Genomic DNA, 20,234 nt, shown 5'->3' on the forward strand with positions numbered 1-20,234 from the left:
TGCGCGCGCATCTCCGCTTGGTAGGCTCCGCTCCGCCTTCAGTCTCGCAGCGGCAAACGCCGCTAGGAGACTGTTAGACGGCGAGAACGTCGTCTATTTACATAGTACAGCGCTGCGATCTGAGGCTACAGGGGACAGCCATGTCACTCGGCTGTCCCCTCCAGAGGGACAAAAGTGATCTGCTGTGATAGGCTGAAGCCTATCACAGCCGATCGTGCTGATTGGCCCGGGCAGGCGAAGAGAAAAAAAATAGTAAAAATATTACAAAAATCTTAAAATTGAAAACACATACACATAAGAAGTACGTTTTTCCAGAGTAAAATGCGCCATAAATTACTTTTCTCCTATGTTGCTGTCACTTACAGTAGGTAGTAGAAATCTGGCAGAACCGCTAGTCCATCTCTCCATAGGGGATTCTCAGCATGGCCTTTATTTCTTGAAAAAGATTTATACAATGATGCTGGCCAGCCTCCCTGCTCACAGTATACTTTTTTTGGGCATCTGGACAGAGCAACTGCCATTCACTAAGTGCATTTTGAAAATAAAGAAATCCCTGTGATCCCCCCATGAGGAGATGGGCTAGTCCAAAACCTGTTGGTTCTGTCATATTTCTACTACCTACTGTAAGTGACAGCAACATAGGAGAAAAGTAATGTATGGCTCATATTACATGTATTTTATGATGTGTGATTCGGTGTGGATACGTCCATAATAAAGGAACTTGATTCAAGCGATATCGTGCGGACACCCCTTTTTTGCTACATGTATTTTAAATTTTAAGATTTTCGCGACAGAGGTCCTTTAACAACTAAGTGAGCTATGAGGATGATGACATAATGACGCCAGTAAAATTACCTTCTGGTTTTACCGGTACTTACACCAGGATTGCAGTGTGGCTTGCACAATTAGCACATCCCTTATCAACTAGGTAATTCTAGCATGCCACGCGTTACCCTAGCACAGAGATGGAGTGAACAGTTCGCCTGTCCATGTGACAAACTGTTAGCTGCCTGCAGCTACTTCCAGGTCGGTGAGGTCTTTAAAGAGGACATGATGTAGTAAAAAAAAGTGCTTCATTTTTACAATAATTATGTATAAATGATTTAGTCAGTGTTTGCCCATTGTAAAATCTTTCCTCTCCCAGATTCACATTCTGACATTTATTACATGGTGACATTTTTACTGTGGGCAGGTGATGTAGCTGATGCTAGCTGTTTTGGCTGTTAGAGACAGCTGTAAACAGCTAATTCCTGTCTGTGAACTTTGTTACATTGTAACAAACTGCCAAAAGTATCGCGGTACTCAGAGCTTCTTGTGGGAGGGGTTTCAGCACAAAATCAGTCATACAGCTCCCCCTGATGGTCTGTTTGTGAAAAGCATTAGATTTCTCATGTAAAAGGGGGGATCAGCTACTGATTGGGATAAAGTTAAATTCTTGGTTGGAGTTCCTCTTTAAGTAATGTGCAGGCATTAGCCAGCAGTGCACGTCTTTAGTCTTACATCCGCGGCTGGGAACGCTCTACACATACACACGACGTTGGCAAATGTAGTCGTGACTATGTACGACAACGTCATGCGCATAGCGCTCCTGGCTGCGGGCGCACAATCGAGGAAGCGCGCAGCCGGCCATCGCCTTTGTATTACTTCAAGAAGAACTGTCACAAAAATTTTAAAATTTAAAACACATACAAATAAGAAGTAAAAAGAACCATATATGACTTACAGTAGTTAGTAGAAATCTGACTTTACCTCTTCATGGGGGATTTTCAGCATGGCCTTTATTCTTTATAGAGACATTCCCTGAAAAATATTCATACAGCTTCCTTGCTACCTGCACACTTTTTTTGGCAGTTGGACAGAGCAACTGCCATTCACTAAGTGCTTTTAACAAATAAAGAAAACCCTGAGAGCCCCCCATGAGAAGATGGGCTAGTCCAAAATCTGTTGGTAATGTCAGATTTCTACTACTTACTGTAAGTGAGTGATTTATGGCTTATTTTACTCTGGAAGAAATGTACTTCTTATTTGTATGTGTGTACATGTATTTTAAGTCTTAAGATTTTTGCAGCAGAGGTCCTTCAACCACTTGTCGACCGCGCACTCATAACGCGCGTCGGCAAAGTGGCAGCTGCAGGACCAGCGACGCAGTATTGCGTCGCCGGCTGCAGGCTAATTAATCAGGAAGCAGCCGCTCGCGCTAGCGGCTGCTTCCTGTCAATTCACGGCGGGGGGCTCCGTGAATAGCCTGCGGGCCGCCGATCGCGGCTCGCAGGCTAAATGTAAACACAAGCGGAAATAATCCGCTTTGTTTACATTGCACGGCGCTGCTGCGCAGCAGCTCCGTAAGGCAGATCGGCGATCACCGGCCAATCAGCGGCCGGGGATCGCCGCCATGTGACATGGGACAGCCTGTCACTGGCTGCACAGGACGGATAGCGTCCTGTGCAGCCCCGATCACCGGAGGGGTAGCAGGTAGGAGAGGGAGGGGGGAATTTCGCCGCGGAGGGGGGCTTTGAGGTGCCCCCCCCCTCGCAACACCCACAGCATGCAGAAGCGATCAGACCCCCCCTGCACATCATCCCCCTAGGGGGGAAAAAAGGGGGGCGATCTGATCGCTCTGCATGCCAGCTGATCTGTGCTGGGGGCTGTAAAGCCCACCCAGCACAGATCTGAAAATACAGCGCTGGTCCTTAAGGGGGGGGGGTAAAGGCTAGGTCCTCAAGTGGTTAAAGACCTCGCCGACCCAGTAGAAGTCGCAGGCAATAAACTGTCACGGGGGAACAGTTAGTTCCACATTACCGAGACAACGCAAGTTGCTCTCTATTTGTAGGACACACTATATAACTGGCATAAGTACCGGAAAAATTGCCATGTGCTGCGTGTGCATAGCAACTTTACCGTTGCTTGCTGAATATGCCTCATACTATGGTAAGTGTTAATAACATGATAATAAGCACTTATCGGCTACAGCACTTGCTTGGTCCAATACCGAGATGCCTTAACATTAAACTGGCTGCAACTTGAAATCATTTCCATCGGAGGGCCAGTGCACACCAAAAAGCTCTAGCGTAAAAGCAAAACGCTTTTTAAAGTGATTTTTTTTTAAGGCGATTCTAGGCATGTGCCTAGCGATTTTCTAAGTATGCCTAGCGTTTTTTGGAGTGTTTTGGTGTAGCGTTTTTTATATTTTGTTACAGTACAGCTGGAACTGAACAGCTTCTGTAACACAAAACGCTCTGATCTGGCGCTTTGCAGAGCAAATTTCCACCTTCCTGTACTTAAAGCGGAATATAACCCTGCATTTCAACTTTGCTCTAAAACATCATTTACAGTACATTATATGCAACCAGCATTTTTTTTTACTAGACCAGCATTGGAAGGGTTACACGGGGCTTTAAAGTTCCTGGAGATTTCTGCAGACCCATCCGAAGCTGAAATAGATACATTTTGTTTACATAAATGTATCTTAGTGTTGAATGTGACTCACTCTCTCTCACTGAGAAGGAGCTTGGAGGACAGGCAAAGAGTGTGTAACATTTATCAATAGATACATTCAACTAAATAGAATGTATCTATCTGAACTTCTGCATATCTCTCCGCGGAACTTTAATCCTCTGTGTTTAACCCTTCCAATGCTGGTCTAGTAAAAAAAAAATGCTTTTTGCATATAATATGCTGTAAATAATATTTTAGAGCAAAGTTGAAATGCAGGGTTATATTCCGCTTTAACATTAAGGCTGAATCGCCTCAGAAATCAGCAAAAATGCTGCAGGACCCGAGGTTGCGTTTGGGGAAAAAACAAATCGCTCTGGTGTGATCCATCCCATTCAAATACATTGGCCAAAGTGCAAGCATTTTTTAAAAATGCTCAGAACCGTTCTTTGGGCTTGATTCACTAAACCGTGATAAATCATGTCATAGCTGCGCTAGCGTTTTTGCGCAATTGCGGATTTTCACACGCAATTACGAATTGTCGCATGAAAATGTGCAATTGCGCGCAAAAACGATGATATGAGTTATCACGGTGACCAACATCACTCCTGACATCCATAAGCGAATAAAATCACACCATACTCCGCTAACATTTCTCACTTTTATTTGCAATAATATTCTCATTCTTTAATGCGTATTTTAGCTGAAGGCTTCACTGGTCGAGGTGTGTCAATGTGACTTTTTTTTTTTTTTTTTTGTACATTAGATACAAAAAATCTAGTTTATAAATATATCACAAAATTCCATGTAGAAAAAACAGGTATTTGCAGGTGTTAAAATGTGGGCACAGTTCAACTATGTACAATAAATACACAATAAATACACATGTTCACAGACCGCCGTTGGTTCCTCACGACCCACTGTTCTTCTTACGAAACACACAGAAATGGAACAATTGTTGCGCCGCGTCCTGGCGCCACTCAGTATGGATGACTTTGCGGAAGGGGGAAGGGGCCTCGTCCAAAATGTCTGTGATTCAAGATGCAGATTGGGTTGTGGCAGTCTGCAATTTACAACGGGAAAATTGTAGGAGTAACAACCATACAACATCTCCATGAGAAATGCGTAGGGTGACGTGTGTCTGTCTCATCCGAACTTGAAAATGTCTTTTACCCAGTTGCTTGTCACAAAACGCGTCGGGCCAACTTGAATTTCAGAGTACTAGATTTCCAGTTTTGGTAAGGATACATCGTATTTTCTGTCCCATTCATACGTTTTAAAGAAATTTAACGCTAGCTCAAATTTGTATCTTTACGTTTTGGAAATAGTGGGGAAGTAGTAAAACCCCCTGTTGGGATTCTGTGCCCATGTTTTGAAGACCCATTTATTGCTGTCTGTGTCCTAAACCGGAGAAATTGCAGTTTTTCTTTTTTCAGAGGCTCTTCCAACTGGGACGAAACATTGGACAGAAACCCAGACAGCAGTAATAACCCTCCATAGGCTCTAAACTTTCCACGAACTGTCCAAAACTGTAGTGATCATTTTCAGCTCACTTTCCACTTTAATAGGAGTAAGATTTGTCCATTGACAGAATGCCAGTAATCCTTTTTAGTTTCCGAGTGGAAATACGGGGACATTTCATACTTTGGGGGAGGTTAAGGCAGCAGATTTTTTTTAGTACTATTCTCAGTTGTTGTAGTTTAAAATTACATATCAAAATCTCCGTCGTAGGCCAAGGTGAGAGGCTTCTGCTGAGGGAACGGGGTTTTCGGGGCCGGAGGCTTTCTGCTGTAAATGGGAAAGAAAACAAAAAAGTACATACTCAGTATAAGGTGTTTAAGAAGACAAATAAAATTTCTTATTTTTTACAGTTTTCCATTGTAAATTAGTCAGTGATTGCTCACTGTAAAATCTTCTGATTTACATTCTTTCATTTATTAGAGATGGCGGCATCTTTACAGCTGGCAAGGTGCATCACAGGAATGTGTTTTCCCCCTCTGTGAAGTGAGCAGGAACATCACATGACCCCCAGAGTGCTCTGGGGCAGAAGGCTGTGGGATATCACAGCCTAGGCGAAACATGACTGGGAAGGCGGGGTTACTAATATAGTAATACTGGTCCCAGAGTACCCACATGAGCCAGTCAGCAGAGTACATAATAGCCCCACCTTAAAGCGGAACTAAAGATTTAAAATAAAACAGTTTCACTTACCTGGGGCTTCTCCCAGCCCCCTGCAGCCTGCAAAGTTACCAAGCGATCCTCTGTTACCCCTCCCGGCTTACTTTCACTTCTGGCTGTCGCTGTGCACTGCGCCTGCACGTCCTCATACAGATTCCCGGCCACAGGAGCACGTACGAGGATGCGGGAGGCCAGGGCTGCGCAGGCATCAGTGGACATCGACTTAGAAGGCGGTATGAAGAAAAGTAAGCTGCAGCGGGGGAACGGAGGATCGTTTGGAAACGGCGTGGGCACAGGACAGCTGCAGGGGGCTGGCAGAAGCCCGAGGTAGGTGAAACTCTTTTTTAAAAAAATCTCCCGTTCGCTTTAAAATTAGCCTGAAGGGATTTTGAAACAAAAAAAACAAACAGATACCTAAGGAGAGGGAAGGCTCTGGGTCCTATAGAGCCTCCCCATTCCTCTCCTGGTCCCGTCATTCCAGCACAGGATCCCCCAGTAGCAGTTTCCATCCGATGGGTTGAAGACTGCTCTCTGCCACTGTGGGAAGCTTCAGAAGTCTTCGGGAGCCTGAGTGCCTCTGAAGGCAGGCGGCACCGCAGTGCGCATGCGTGAGCGCCCTCTCTCATGCACACACAGTACAGAGCCGCCCACAGCGGGAGACTTCAACTGGGGGAAACAGTGCTGGAATGAAGGGACTGTGAGAGGAACAGTAAGGCTCAATTAAACCCAGAGCCTTCCCTCTCCATGAGTACATTATTATTATTATTATTTAGTATTTATATAGCGCCGACATATTACGCAGCGCTGTACAGTGTATATATATATCTTGTCACTAACTGTCCCTCAAAGAAGCTCACAATCTAATCCCTACCATTGCCATATGTCTATATTATGAAGTGTAAGTACTGTAGTCTAGGGCCAATTTTAGAGGGAGCCAATTTACTTATCACATAGTGTGAACCAGGCCTCAACCTGACAATTTTGAAGCTCCTACCGACAGGTTCTGGAGAATTTCCTTTATTTTCTAAAGCACACATTAGATGTCAGTGGCACAGTTTAACAGCCAGTATAATGGTTTGCGAGAAGGTGGTCTGGCCAGCATCTTTGTATAGATACTCTCTCCAGGAAGTGCTTTTGAATAAAGAAAACTTTGAGAGAGTTGGACATCGTCCAAAACCTGTCTGTAAGAAGATTAAATCTGCCATATTAATAGACCAACTGTAAGACACGGCGGTATAGGAAAACTTTTACTCCGGGATAAATGTACATTTTATATGTGTACACATGAATTATACATTTCACTATTTTTCATTATAGTGGTCTTTTGCGTGCTTGTGTCTGACGGGGTGTGCACAGCAATGCTGTCTCTGAGAGGCATGGGGAGACTAAAAGGGAACCTGAAGTGAGAGGAATGCAGAGGCTGCCATCTTCATTCCCTTAGACAGAATCGGTAAAATGAAAAAAATCCAGGGCGGGGGGGCTGGGGTACTTACCTCAGGAGGTGGAAGCCTCTGGATCCTGGTGAGGCTTCCTCTGTACTCCTCTGTCCCTCAGTAGCAGCACTCCTCTGTCCCTCAGTGTGCACAGCAATGCTGTCTCTGAGAGGCATGGGGAGACTAAAAGGGAACCTGAAGTGAGAGGAATGCAGAGGCTGCCATCTTCATTCCCTTAGACAGAATCGGTAAAATGAAAAAAATCCAGGGCGGGGGGGCTGGGGTACTTACCTCAGGAGGTGGAAGCCTCTGGATCCTGGTGAGGCTTCCTCTGTACTCCTCTGTCCCTCAGTAGCAGCGCTGGAAGCCTCCTATTGGCAGACATGTAAATACTTACCTATCACGATCTGGTGCAGGCGCAGTAGCGGCTTTATTCCGATTGGGCTCAGACAGAAATAGCAGAGCCAGATCGGGTCCACTCTACTGCACTCTATGGAAACTGGCATTGTTTTACTGTTTCTCTTTAAAAGCAATGCCAGTTGCCTTGCTGTCATGCTAAGCTTTTGGCATTTGACATTAGCTGTTTTGGAGTCACACACCTGCAACAAGCATGTGGCCAGTGGAGTCACACCAGAGTCACATCATCTGATCTGCAGCTCATTCTGGGGCAGAGACTTACAGTATTAGAGGCGGAGCATCAGCACAGAAGCCAGGCAACTGGCATTGTTTATAGAGAATGGAGATGGTATTCCTCTCACATCATGTGCCCTTTAACTTCTTACCAATAAATATTAGGGAATGATGGTATGTAATATAGGGTTTTTTGAATGGGGCATATATATCAATGTAAATACAGTATTGTGGTAATAAATACCGTATTTTTCGGACTATAAGACACTCCTGACCATAAGACGCACCTAGGTTTACAGGACAAAAACCAGGGAAAAAGATATATACTAAACCTGGTGCATCCATGGTGAAGGGGCATCTTGTGGATTATGCCTCCTTTGTACCTCATGCCCCCTTTGTACCTCTTGTGTCTCCCTGTGTCCTCCTCTGTCCCCCTTGTGTCCTCCTGTGTCCCCTATCTGTCCGCTTCTGTTCTCCTTGTGTCCTCCTCTATTCCCCTTTATGCCTTCCTGTGTCCTTCTCCATCCCTTTTCTGTGTTCTCCGTTTGTCCCCCTGTGTCCTCCTCTATTCCCCTTTATGCCTCCCTGTGTCCTTCTCCATCCCTTTTTTGTGTTCTCCTCTATGCCCCTTTGTGTCCCCTTGTGTGCTCCGTTTGTTTCCGTGTCCTCCTCTGCATGGGCACATCCCCGACATTGCGGCGGGTTGGAGGTTTGTATTGGCAGGCATTCACAAGTCAGGAACTCCCTGCATCTGGACTATAAGACGCAGTAACTTTTTTTAACCTAATTTTAAGGGAGAAAAAGTAAGGGCCCGTTCAGACTGCACGCGTTTCCAGCCGCGTTTTGGAAACGCGTGCGGGAGGCCGACACGCACGACATCAGACAGTGCATAGAGTGCACTGTCTGATGTTCACACTGCATGCGTTCCGGACCTGTGCGGTCGGGGAACGCATGCTGCACGCAGATTTAGCAAAAACGCGTGGCTGTCCCATTCACTTTTAGTGATGGGATCAGCCACGCAACGCATACAAACGCGGATGGCGTGCGTTCACATGCGTTGCGTTCCGCATGCGTGGCCGTCCGCGTTTGTAATGTGAACCGGCCGTAAGTCTTATAGTCCCAAAAATACAATATTGCACACAAACAGTGTATACTACATCTTAGCTTCTCAACACGTTGTACATGTACCCCAAGGGGTAATTTACCTGGGCTCAGTGGGTGCATGAAGCTATCATAGTCAATCCATTATAATACATTTTAAGAGGAAAAAGAAATACATTTAAAAAAAAAAAAAAAACCATTATATATATATATATATATATATATATATATATATATATATATATATATATATATAATTATTAAGATGATGTTCAGCACAATAAGTGGTACTTGGCTAAAAAAGTCAATAATAGAGATGTTGCGAACTGTTCGCTCGGCGAACATCTCTGGGGCTTTTACTACTTCCGGGTCGCTCTGACCCGGAGTAGTACGCCTGCGCTGCCCGGCAAAGCGCGTCCTAGATCGCGCTCCTGTTGCCGGGCACTCTCTGCGCATGTGCGTGACGTCGTTCATGACGTCACGCACATGCGCAGAGAGTGCCCGGCAACAGGAGCGCGATCTAGGACGCGCTTTGCTGGGCAGCGCAGGCGTACTACTCCGGGTCAGAGCGACCCGGAAGTAGTAAAAGCCCCATGTATTTAGAGATGTTCGCCGGCGAACGGTTCGGGAACCGTTCGCTACATCTCTAGTCAATAATAAAGGGGTCCAGGCTATGATGTTGAGAAACACTGTACTATATGACACAAGTATACAGCAGACTAAACAGGGAGAGAAGTGCTCATATTCAGCACGACCAGTAGATGGCACCAATGATCCATTCTCTAGTTTCTAAAGCAATGTTTCTCAACATTATCCAGCAGAGTCCCCAGTTTCCGACACCACTGGAGGGGATCGCCTGGTGCCGGATACATGTGCTTGCTGGTTGCTTGTGCAACCGACTAACAAAGCACGGACCTTCCCCTGTAAATGCTTACCGAGCCTCCAGCGATGTCTGGCAGCCTCCCTGTACCTCCTCGCAGGCCCCTAATGGTTTTCTGGCGTCCTCCATGCATGCAAGTCAGCCTGTCACATGACCTGCATCGGGTCAGGTGACATGCCAGCTTCCGTGCACTGCACCTGAAAGCTGCTAGGAGCCTGCGAGAAGGTATGGGGAGGCTGACAGACATCGCTTGCGGCTCGGTAAGCATTTACAATGCCTCCAAACTCCCACCAAACAGAGCAAAACTATAGTCCCCGTTATCCTACAGGCATGCCAGTTAGATGAAACTTCCAGTTGCCTGAATTCCGGATAACAGGGACTCTGCTGTAACCTTTAACTGATTGTGTTGGCCAAATGACCTCTTAGGGAATATTGTCTCTAGCTAAGAGTACTCCATAATTGTGTAAAAATACTCTTCAAACTTTATTTGGTGCTTTTTAGAACTATAAATCCATACTTATTCAGGTGTGTATATTTACAAATTATTTTTTTGTTAATTTCAAAACTTACTACTATAGATTGATTGTTCCAGGCTCAAGTACTCTCTAGGCCCTATTAAAGGACTCCCTAGGGTATGCATTCCTTGTGTTGAGAATTTTAGATATGAAAGGGCATAGTGAACGGCAATTTTACGAGTTCTTACGCCAGGTATGCAGAACGTGTTGCGCAATTAGCGCATGCATTGTTAGTGAAACCTGGGTTGCGCTACCTGCGCAATGTGCTTTACCCTAGCACACAGGTGTCGAACTCCAGGCCTGGAGGGCCATGTCCATGCCAGTGTTTAGGATGAACTGAGAAAGAGAGGAATGTGTTCTGATCGATGGACCACGCCTTTCCTGATTCAGACCCATCAATTAATTGAGCGGTGTCAAAAATGTGTGAGGATCTCGGCCCTCGTAGGACCGGTCTGACATCCCTGCCCTAGCAGTAAGCTTGTTACCTACATTGCAGCTGGTCCTTACTGTGCTCACTGCTCTTGTAATTAATCTGTGTTCTCTCATCCTGAGACTATCTGACATCTGAATATTAATATCAAGCAGTGAACAATTGCACTTTTTTGCTAGCCTGGAATCTGTACTCTCTGTGTGGAGCATGAACTACCCAGAATTCCTCCATCCCGCTTTATGCGTAATTCGCTGCATACAGTAAGAGTTTTATTCTGGTTTTTCACTGCTGAACTGATCCCTTGACTGGCATCAAACATGGACACTTCATATCACAGTGTCAGTTAGGCAACCCGGGGAATAACTGTATTTTACACATACATTCTGCAAGCTAAACTATGTCATGAATTTTGCAATGTATAGATAGCCGTTTTGAAGTCTTGTCAACTCCCCAAACCTCCCCTGAAAAAAACACACACTCACACACTAGAGAATGACAACCATGTGCCATATAAGGAGGGATTCCCTGAGATACAAACAACCCGCCGATCCTGTCGCATTTCGTTCCACATCCCCTTCCTGCACTCCCCCAGCTTAGTGTATAAATGCAGAGTATAGTGCAGCAGAAGCTGTGCTCTCACCTCCTCCCCAGAGTCCTGTGCTGTGCTTCCACCTGTCTGCTCACTGCTCAGCCTAGTGCCCAGTATCTCGCACTGCATGTAGCGCGATTACATGCGACATGAGAAGAGTGAGGTGCCACCACAAGAGGGAGCAGGAAACAGACAGAATGGTTGCACAGGCACAGCGGTGGACTACGGCAGCAAGGTGAGAGTTTGGGGCAGGGTTTAATCCAGGGGCATGGCACCCCCCAGGACAAATGGCCTGGAATGCCTTTGCCTAAAAACGTCCCTTAGTACAGAGCTGGGCTTAAGTGATTCCCTTTTTTCAGCAATAGTGGAGTTTTACCTTAAAGCCCAACACCATTTTTTTTTCCTATTTCTCCTTCATGCCTCCAATCCCCACCCCCATTCTCTATATACTTCCTTAGGCTGTAGTTATCTGAACTCTGGCCTCAATGCCCTGGGTATGCCTCCCACAAGCCCTTATTAACAGCCTACAACTCCTTGCAGTCCTTTGCCCAAACCAGAAGCCACACCCCTTCACTTAGGGCTTACTGGGAGGTTGGAGGGAACAGACGCAGTATTGACAAATCGGGGATGACATAAAATTAGAGCTGATCAATAAGATGCAAATAATTTCTCCCTGCATTCAAGATGTATGTAAATATTGTGCCGTTTGAACAATAAAAAATGACAGGAAGTTATTCTGATTGGTCCAATTTCAAGCTGTACATAGTTTACATGGCATTTGAATGCAAGGATAAATTATTTGCGTCTCATTGATCACCCCTACAGAAAATCCCTAACTAAGTGTTGTAGAACAACAAAACATTTGTAAAGTACTTTTCTCCCTGAGGACCCAAACCGCATAAGCTTGTCTCAGATCAGTACACAGTGATGTGTACAGGGGGAAAATGTTATGTGATCATAAATGCCAGACTAAACAGGTGGATTTTCAGTTTTGATTTAAATGTCCAGGGTTGGAGCTGTCTTGATTAAGTTTGGCAAGGCATTCCACAGGGTAGGCACAGCATGACAGAAAGCTCTGGCTCCAAAGGTTTTTAGTTGAAAACTGGGGGTGGTCAAGTGATTGGATCCTTTTGATCTGAGGTTATGGGAGGGGTGACACAGTTGCCACAAATCCTTCAGGTATCCGGGGCCGAGCTCATGTAGGGATTAGAATGTTAGCATGGCAATTTGGAAAATCATTCACAGCAATATATACAACAGAACCCTGAAGCATTGTCAGCGAGATTAGCGTGAAATGTATGTAGCTCGGAACTGGTCCAATTAAAGTAAACGCATCTTCTAAATTTGAATGGTCCAGGTTTAAACTGCAAAATGTACCCGTATATACTCCAGTATAAGCTAACCTGAGTGTAAGCCGACCCCACCCCAAACTTTTACCTTAAAAAAAGGGGAAAAATGTTTGACCGGAGTATAATCCAGGGTGGCAAAAACCACAACACCACTCACAGCCATGGCCGGCCAAAGCATATATTAGAAAAGCAGCATAAATTCAGCTGATTGCAATAATAAGCCAGAACATAGGCCTACAGTGGAGATGGTCATGCAAAGAACTCCTGTTGCAAAGTTTAAGCTGGCGTAAAGATAAAGCAAGGGATGCAGAGCCACATAGTCATGTATCTAAAACCTGATATAATGCAAGGATTCTCACCACTCAGTAGACACTGTCCCTGTATGCCTTCCAAGGCTACAACTCGAGGTGAGGTTATTTGGGACCTCCCATGGAAATGTCAAGTGATGCACCACTGTGCATATAGTGGGGGCACTGTAAGGGTTACTCAAAGAGAAGTGACTCGAGAATAAGACGAGGCCCCCACTTTTGGGCCACTTTTTTTGGCCCAAACATTAGGCTTATACTCGAAATATACAGTACTTTATCTCTGAATTATTAGTATCTCACTTACCATACCCGATGAAAACTTCTGACCCCGGGACCGTTACTTACCAGACCAAATAGGAGATGATGATTAGGAACACCAGGACGAGGAAGCTCCCCGCACACACGATGTAGACCCAGAGGCTGATCCGTCCTTCTGTGAATAAGACACAAGTGTAGCACTCCATCCTAATATACTGTAGAGGCAGGTTTATACACTGATAAAGGCTCTCTCTGTACAAACACACACAGCCAGTGACACGGGGATAGACAAATATCATCTCATCATAATGGGCACACTGCGCTGTTTACTCGGCCTGACGGTTCATAGCAATCAGTAGCCATGTGCACTGAATATAAACGGCCACAATGCGTATACAGAATAATAGAGAGTTCTCATTTACATGCGTATGATCTACACAGAGGTGAACTGACGCAATTTGCCAGAACTGCCAGTGTGTGTCGTTCACATGAGTTATGCAGAGGTACTGAGGGAGCCAGAATGTGGGGAGAAACAGTCATACAACAGTGATGAATATCTAAATGAGCTGACAATAATTCACTGTATTCGCATATCATTTGAGATGTGGTGCATGACAAAGGTTCACTGAGATTTAATGCATTACAGAGGTTCACTGAGATTTAGTGCACTACAGAGGTTCACTGAGATTTAGTGCACTACTGAGGTTCACTGAGATTTAGTGCACTACTGAGGTTCACTGAGATTTGGTGCACTACTGAGGGTCACTGAGATTTGGTGCACTACAGAGGTTCACTGAGATTTGGTGCACTACAGAGGTTCACTGAGATTTGGTGGTCTGCAGCGATTCACTGAGATTTGACACTCTACAGAGAATCACTGAGATTGATATGCACTACAGAATCACTGAGATCGGGTGCACTACAGAAGCACTGATATTGAATGCACTATAGAGGTTCACTGAGATTTGATGTACTGCAGAGAAACCCTGATATGGGGGGCCTACAGAGGGTCAAAGAGATTTAGTTCTATACATAGATTTACTGAGATTTGGTACTCTACATACTGTAGAATCACTGAGACTAGATGCTGTACGGAGATTCTATGAGATTTGGTACACTACAGAGATTCACTGAGATTTGGTACACTACAGAGATTCACTGAGATTTGGTGCACTGCAGAGATTCACTGAGACTTGGTGCTCTGCAGACATTCACTGAGATTTGGTGTTCTGCAGAGATTCACTGAGATTTAGTGCCCTGCAGAGATTCACTGAGACTTGGTGCTCTGCAGACATTCACTGAGATTTGGTGCCCTGCAGAGATTCTTTGAGATTTGGTGCTATACAGAGATTTACTGAGATTAAGTACACTACAGAGAACCACTGAGATTTTCTGCATTACAGAGAATAATTTAGACTGGGTGCTTTACAGAGATTCACTGGGTACAGAAATTTACTGAAATTTGGTGCTCTACAGAGTCCCTAATATTTGGTAACCTGCCCTTCAATCTCACATTTTAGGATCAGCGGTTCATAAACTCTGCCTGGAATACATCTATTTCCCACAGTTTGGATTAATAGGCCTAGTTATGTAGCAGTGAATATTTTATGCAAGTGGAGGACGTCTTCATATCGCTACAAGTGTCTGAATTATGGCCAATTATTTGTCTATTGACAAGGCTTTTGTAATAGGAGGGCTGCTGGTATTTCCACCACTATTTCTCCCTTGTCATTGTATTGGATTGGGTTTATTGATGCTCCAGGGCCGTAAATATTCGTCTATGCAAGTTAATGAGAAATGAATGGGAAGAGAAAATTGCTCTGGTCCTCAAGTGGTTAAGTGATATTGATAAAGTGATGGTTATTTTAATATTTGCTTTAAACCAGCAGGCCAGGTAATGGATTAGACATAACTGTAGGACAAAATTAAAGTAAATGTGAGACAATGAAAGTAAAAGGATTTATACATACCATTCTGCCGATGTGAAGTTTGCAATCCAGCCGAGCCACTGGACAGGCGCGGTGACAGGCGTGCACACACCACCCGATTTCTTGGAGCTCTCTGCGCAAGCGCAGTTATAGTTTTAACGAACTGTGCATGCGCACAATGCACCTGGCTACAGGAATGGGATGGGGGGTGCACCGCGCAGGAACCACGTATGTGCAGTAGTCCCTGACTGGCTTAGGGGGGGACTAGAAGGACAGCAAGGGAGCAGATAATATGCACTGTATGCACACGTTAAGTTTATGGACCTTTTGGAAATATACCCCTAGAAAACTGCATAGGAAATTAGAATATGACTGTGGTCAGGGCCGGATTTACTATGAGGCACTGTAGGCACGTGCCTACAGGCGCCTAATGAAGGAAAGGCGGCCCACTCCCCTCCCCCAGCGCTTCCCTATGCAGATCGTAAATGAGAGGTTGCTCACCCTGCTCTCAGCATTACACTGACCAGTTCTCCCTTCAGTAAGGGGTACTACTAGCTACTTATTATTAGGTAGGCAGAGGTAACCTCAGTATTAAGGAGCACCTGTAGCTGCCTATGACTGGCAAGGGAGAAGGGACAGCTGGGAAAGCCAACACGTTCATTGTGGTTTGGCGAGTGTTTGTAGGTTCATGGAGGGCAAAGTCTAAGGTGCCAGGACATCTGTGCCTATAGGCTCCTGTGAGGTAAATCCGGGCCTGACTATGGTAAGGATTAGATTGTGAGCTCCTCTGACATGACTATGTAATCTGTAAAGTGCTGCAGAAGATGTCAAGGCTATATAAATACAATACATAATAATAATATGGTAGAATATTGGACTAGTATTATTATTATTGATTTATAAAGCTATAACTATGGTAGGGATTAGATTGTGAGGTCCTCCGAGGACAGTCAGTCACAGTGATATGACTATGTACTCTGTAAAGTGCTGCACATGTCAGAGCTTTATGAATAAATACAAATAATAATAATAATCATAATAATAATAATATGGTAGTACATTAGACTATGGCTATGGTAGGTTTAGCCACTTCTGGACCCCAGTAATTGGAATGTACACCCTGTTTGTGGCTGATTATTCCTGCCTGGATGTAGATATAAATTATCGCGCAGACCCGCCACTCTCTTCCTCGCCACGGGTCCTTCGCTCTGCTGTTGCTATGACGGCAGAGCTCCGTGAGCCAGTCAGGAGCCGATTTAATTGGCTCCTGTTCCCGTGATCACTGTGAGCCAATCACATTGACTTACACTGATGAGAGGGTCAGGAGCCAATAAAATCAGCTCCTGACTGGCTGACAGAGCTTTGCCGTCATAGCGACAGCAGAGCGAGGGGTATGCAGAGATGGGTGAGCAGCGTGACTGGCGAGAGCGCTGGGTCCGTGCGGTGACTCATCGGTAAGCCCCATTTTGCTAGTACGCAAGTGGTTAAGCTGTGAGCTCCTGTGAGGACAGTCCATGACATAAGTACTGTATGTAAAGTGCTGAAGAAGATGTCAGTGCAATATACATATTTAATGATAACATGGTAGGATTAGGACTATGGTAGGGCTTAGATTTCGAGCTCCTCTGAGCGACAGTCATGACTATGTACAGTGAATGAAAAATGCTGGGAAAGACGTTAGCGCTCTAATAATACATATAATTTTAGGATTTCATAGCTCCCAACTGTCCCTTTTTTGGAGGGACAGTCCCTCTTTGGGAGCCCTGTCCCTCTGTCCTCCTCATGTGTCCCTCTTTCAGGACTTTGTCCCTCTTTCTATGTAAATATATATATTTCTCTTCTAAAAATGTGTTTGACTGTCTCTAAACTTTTTTCTCATCCTTTAAATTGATATATTACCAATTTTAAAATGTTAATCTGAAGGAAAATTAACCACGATAGAAAGGACCAGTGTGGTTTGAATTATAAAACAACATATTTTTCTTATGAAATCTTTATCGAATGCGTGACTAGGGGCGTGGTGGAGGCGTGATAAGGGGTGTGGCAGGGGAATGGCTTAAGTGTACCTCTTTCTCATCTCAAAAACTTGGGAGGTATGGGAATGCTATCTGAGCACATGTGGAACCCCTCAGTCCAGACACGCTCTACACAGCTGATGTCCATTCTATACCTACCTTGGTCAAATAACTGAAAAGACCAGTTGAAGAGGTCAGGAAGTTTGGAGTTGATGGGTTTGCTCCTCCCAACAAACGTCTTCACGTCAGCTTTCTTGGACTCGCTGCCTGGAACCTTCACGCAGTAGTCGAGAACACCGCTGGAACGCATGATCTGCGTGTAGCCGTCCTCACAGCCGCACAGTCCACTCTGTGAGGGGTAGAGGGACAGCATCAGCTGACAGTAACAACACATTAATTATTGGGACATAAATGTGAGATATAAGGAACAGGACATTTCACCCAGAATCCACCTTTCCACCCGATCTTCCTTCTGTTATTGGCCCACAGAGTGAAGCTCTCTATGATACTAGTCAGAGTCCATTACTGAGGACACAGCTGAAGTAAATAGGACAGTTTCCATATCCCTTCCCTTTATACTTATATTAGAAGATTAAAGTGCATTATGCACTTTTCTTGTCGATTCTGGCATAACCTGACTGAATCTACTGTAATTATAACATATGCTCACTGAAAATCTACTATTGCTTTTACTGCTACAAAATGCTGCGTGATCGTAATTAGCTGATTATGAAAAAAAAATAAAAATCTGTTATAACTAGTGATTCGTTATAATAGATTTTTTATTTTTGCAATTTCAGATATTGACCTCTAGATGGCAATGTTTCCTTTCAAAACTCAACAGTGCCAAAAAAGGTCCCCATTTCCAGCAAGTGGTTGGTATGGGAATAATCCTGCAGACACTGCGCTGATTATATGGTGTTGCTTTGTGAGTAGGTTACCTGCATACAATTAGCGATGAGCACAAATTTCACATAGTCTTAATTTCCCATTGTAATTTGCAATTGTGATGAAAAAATGTTATGCAAAATTTTGGGAAAATTTGTAATAAATTTACGTAAATTGCTACATATGTTAAAGTGGATCAGAGATAAACTTTTACTCATTGCATAATTGTGTTCCTTACATATAGTTTATAGGGCATTCCTCAAGCCAAATACCTTTTTTTTTTTTGTTTTAATACTCTAATTCTCTATAAACTAAACAAGCCCCGCCCACAGCTTCTACAGAGAACCTTGGCATTTTAACACAGTAGCAAAGGCTTATGGGAGCTCAGTCTAGGCAGGATGACGGGGGGGGGGGGGGGGAGGGGGGTTGTTAATAGCAAGAGATTTCAGAAGCAGAGGGGAGGAGGAGAGGGGACTGAATTTACACCCAGGCAAGCTGATAGCATCTGCAGCCCTCATGCCTGTGACAAACAGAACATGGCTGCTGTCATTGTATTACAGGAAAAAATAATCATAAACTATTGAAGCTGTTTGCAGCTAGATTTGCTGTGTAAACTATCTAAACTTTAAATAAGATACATAGACAAGTTACTTGTTATAGTTAGTTTTTCATCTCGGATCCGCTTTAAGGAGAATACTGGGAACAAGTAAGAAAAAAATAATTTTTCTAAAAGACCTTGTATTTTTTGAGAAAATTGATTTTAAAAATGCAAAGAAAACAAGGTTTTTAAACTGTCATTTTTTTCTGAGTTTAAAAACCATTTTTCCTTTGCATTTTTAAAATCGATTTTCTCAAAAAGGTCTTTTTGAAAAAATTTTTTTTTTTTACTTCTTCCCAGTATTCTCCTTAACTTATATAGTAGTTTTTGGTGTCAATAGGATGTACGGGGGCTGTTATTCACAGCTAAAGTCGGCACAAAATGATGCAAACATTTTTTGAAATTACGAATGTGGGTATGAAATCTCTTGAATTTAGAAAATGTAATTACGTATAGGCATATTTGTGAAAAAATACACAAAATTTAGCGTAATCATAATTAGCTGATTACGATCCATCACTAGTTATAACAGATTTTTTTCTTTTTGCAATTTCAGATAATGATCTCTAGATGGCAATGTTTCCTTTCAAAATTCAACAGTGCCAAAAAAGGTCCCCATTTCCAGGAAGTGGTTGGTATGGGAATAATCCTGCAGACAGTGCGCTGATTATATGGTGTTCCTTTGACAGTAGGTTACCTGCATACAATAGGAGAACGGCTTTCGGCATGGCGGGTCACAGTGCCGGATTGCAGCAGGTCGGGAGTTTGGAGAACAACCACCTAAGGGAAGAAAATATCAATATCTAGAATCATTGAACCGCTCTCCACTGGCCTCTCCACTGAACAGTCTCCAGCCTGGCCGGGGTTTTGTTTCTTTGTCTGGCTGTCAGTGTGGCGTCTCTGCTATGTTGGTGGTCCTTTTATAGATCAATAAACCTGCTAATTTACTGCCCAGACAGCTTGGTTTTGGGGAATAAAATGTTGCTACAGCGATCATACATATCCACATAGGGGAAGGGAGAGGGAATCTGCCATCCCCTGTAAAGCTAGTTATTGCCATAGTTGGAGGAGTTGCCACAATCCTTCAGCACTGTGTACTTGCATCCTCCTTCCAGCCTGCACCTATCAGTGTCCCTGTGCTGCCATGCCTCCTTCTCTCAGCCTGCACCTATCAGTGTCCTGTGCTGCCATGAAGCAAAAAGTGTATTCCTGCGCTGCTTTGACACTTGGTGGCAGTGGTAATGCTCCCAGGTGCTGCTCCAAACGCTGGGTGGCTCCAGCAATCTGTGTGGGAGTAGAGAAGAAACGAGCGCTTCTCTGGTGCATTAACGTTTAATGAAAAGACAATGCGCAATATAAAATTACACTTACAGTGTGTAAGATGAAATTTGGCGTGTAACAGAGCCTGCCGTCAGGTCCTCTCTCAGCTCACTCGCTTGGCCAGAGCGAGAAGCGCGATGTTGCAGTGTGGAGCGAGGGTCTGGTGGGCGGGGCTTCCTCACGCAGTGCCGTCTGACGTCACGACGCGTTTCGGCGTTTGACCACGCCTTCTCGCTCTGGCCAAGCGAGTGAGCTGAGAGAGGACCTGACGGCAGGCTCTGTTACACGCCAAATTTCATCTTACACACTGTAAGTGTAATTTTATATTGCGCATTGTCTTTTCATTAAACGTTAATGCACCAGAGAAGCGCTCTTGTTTCTC

The 20,234-nt window shown here is 44.4% G+C and overlaps 1 protein-coding gene across 3 annotated transcripts in view; it reads right to left on the reverse strand.

The window, feature by feature from the left end:
- Nucleotides 1-4,079: 4,079 nt before the first annotated feature.
- Nucleotides 4,080-20,234, reverse strand: part of THSD7B (thrombospondin type 1 domain containing 7B) — a 733,248-nt gene continuing 717,093 nt past the window's right edge. For all 3 annotated transcript variants that reach the window (XM_068245888.1, XM_068245890.1, XM_068245889.1), the window contains 4 exons: nucleotides 19,230-19,312; nucleotides 17,206-17,395; nucleotides 13,191-13,278; nucleotides 4,080-5,220 (listed from right to left, as the gene is read on the reverse strand). In XM_068245888.1, the coding sequence (XP_068101989.1) occupies nucleotides 5,139-5,220; nucleotides 13,191-13,278; nucleotides 17,206-17,395; nucleotides 19,230-19,312 (443 nt within the window). In that variant the 3' untranslated portion in view covers nucleotides 4,080-5,138. The remainder of the gene's footprint in view (nucleotides 5,221-13,190; nucleotides 13,279-17,205; nucleotides 17,396-19,229; nucleotides 19,313-20,234) is intronic.

This window comes from Hyperolius riggenbachi, chromosome 7, assembly GCF_040937935.1.
Source record: "Hyperolius riggenbachi isolate aHypRig1 chromosome 7, aHypRig1.pri, whole genome shotgun sequence".
Classification (NCBI taxonomy): domain Eukaryota; kingdom Metazoa; phylum Chordata; class Amphibia; order Anura; family Hyperoliidae; genus Hyperolius; species Hyperolius riggenbachi.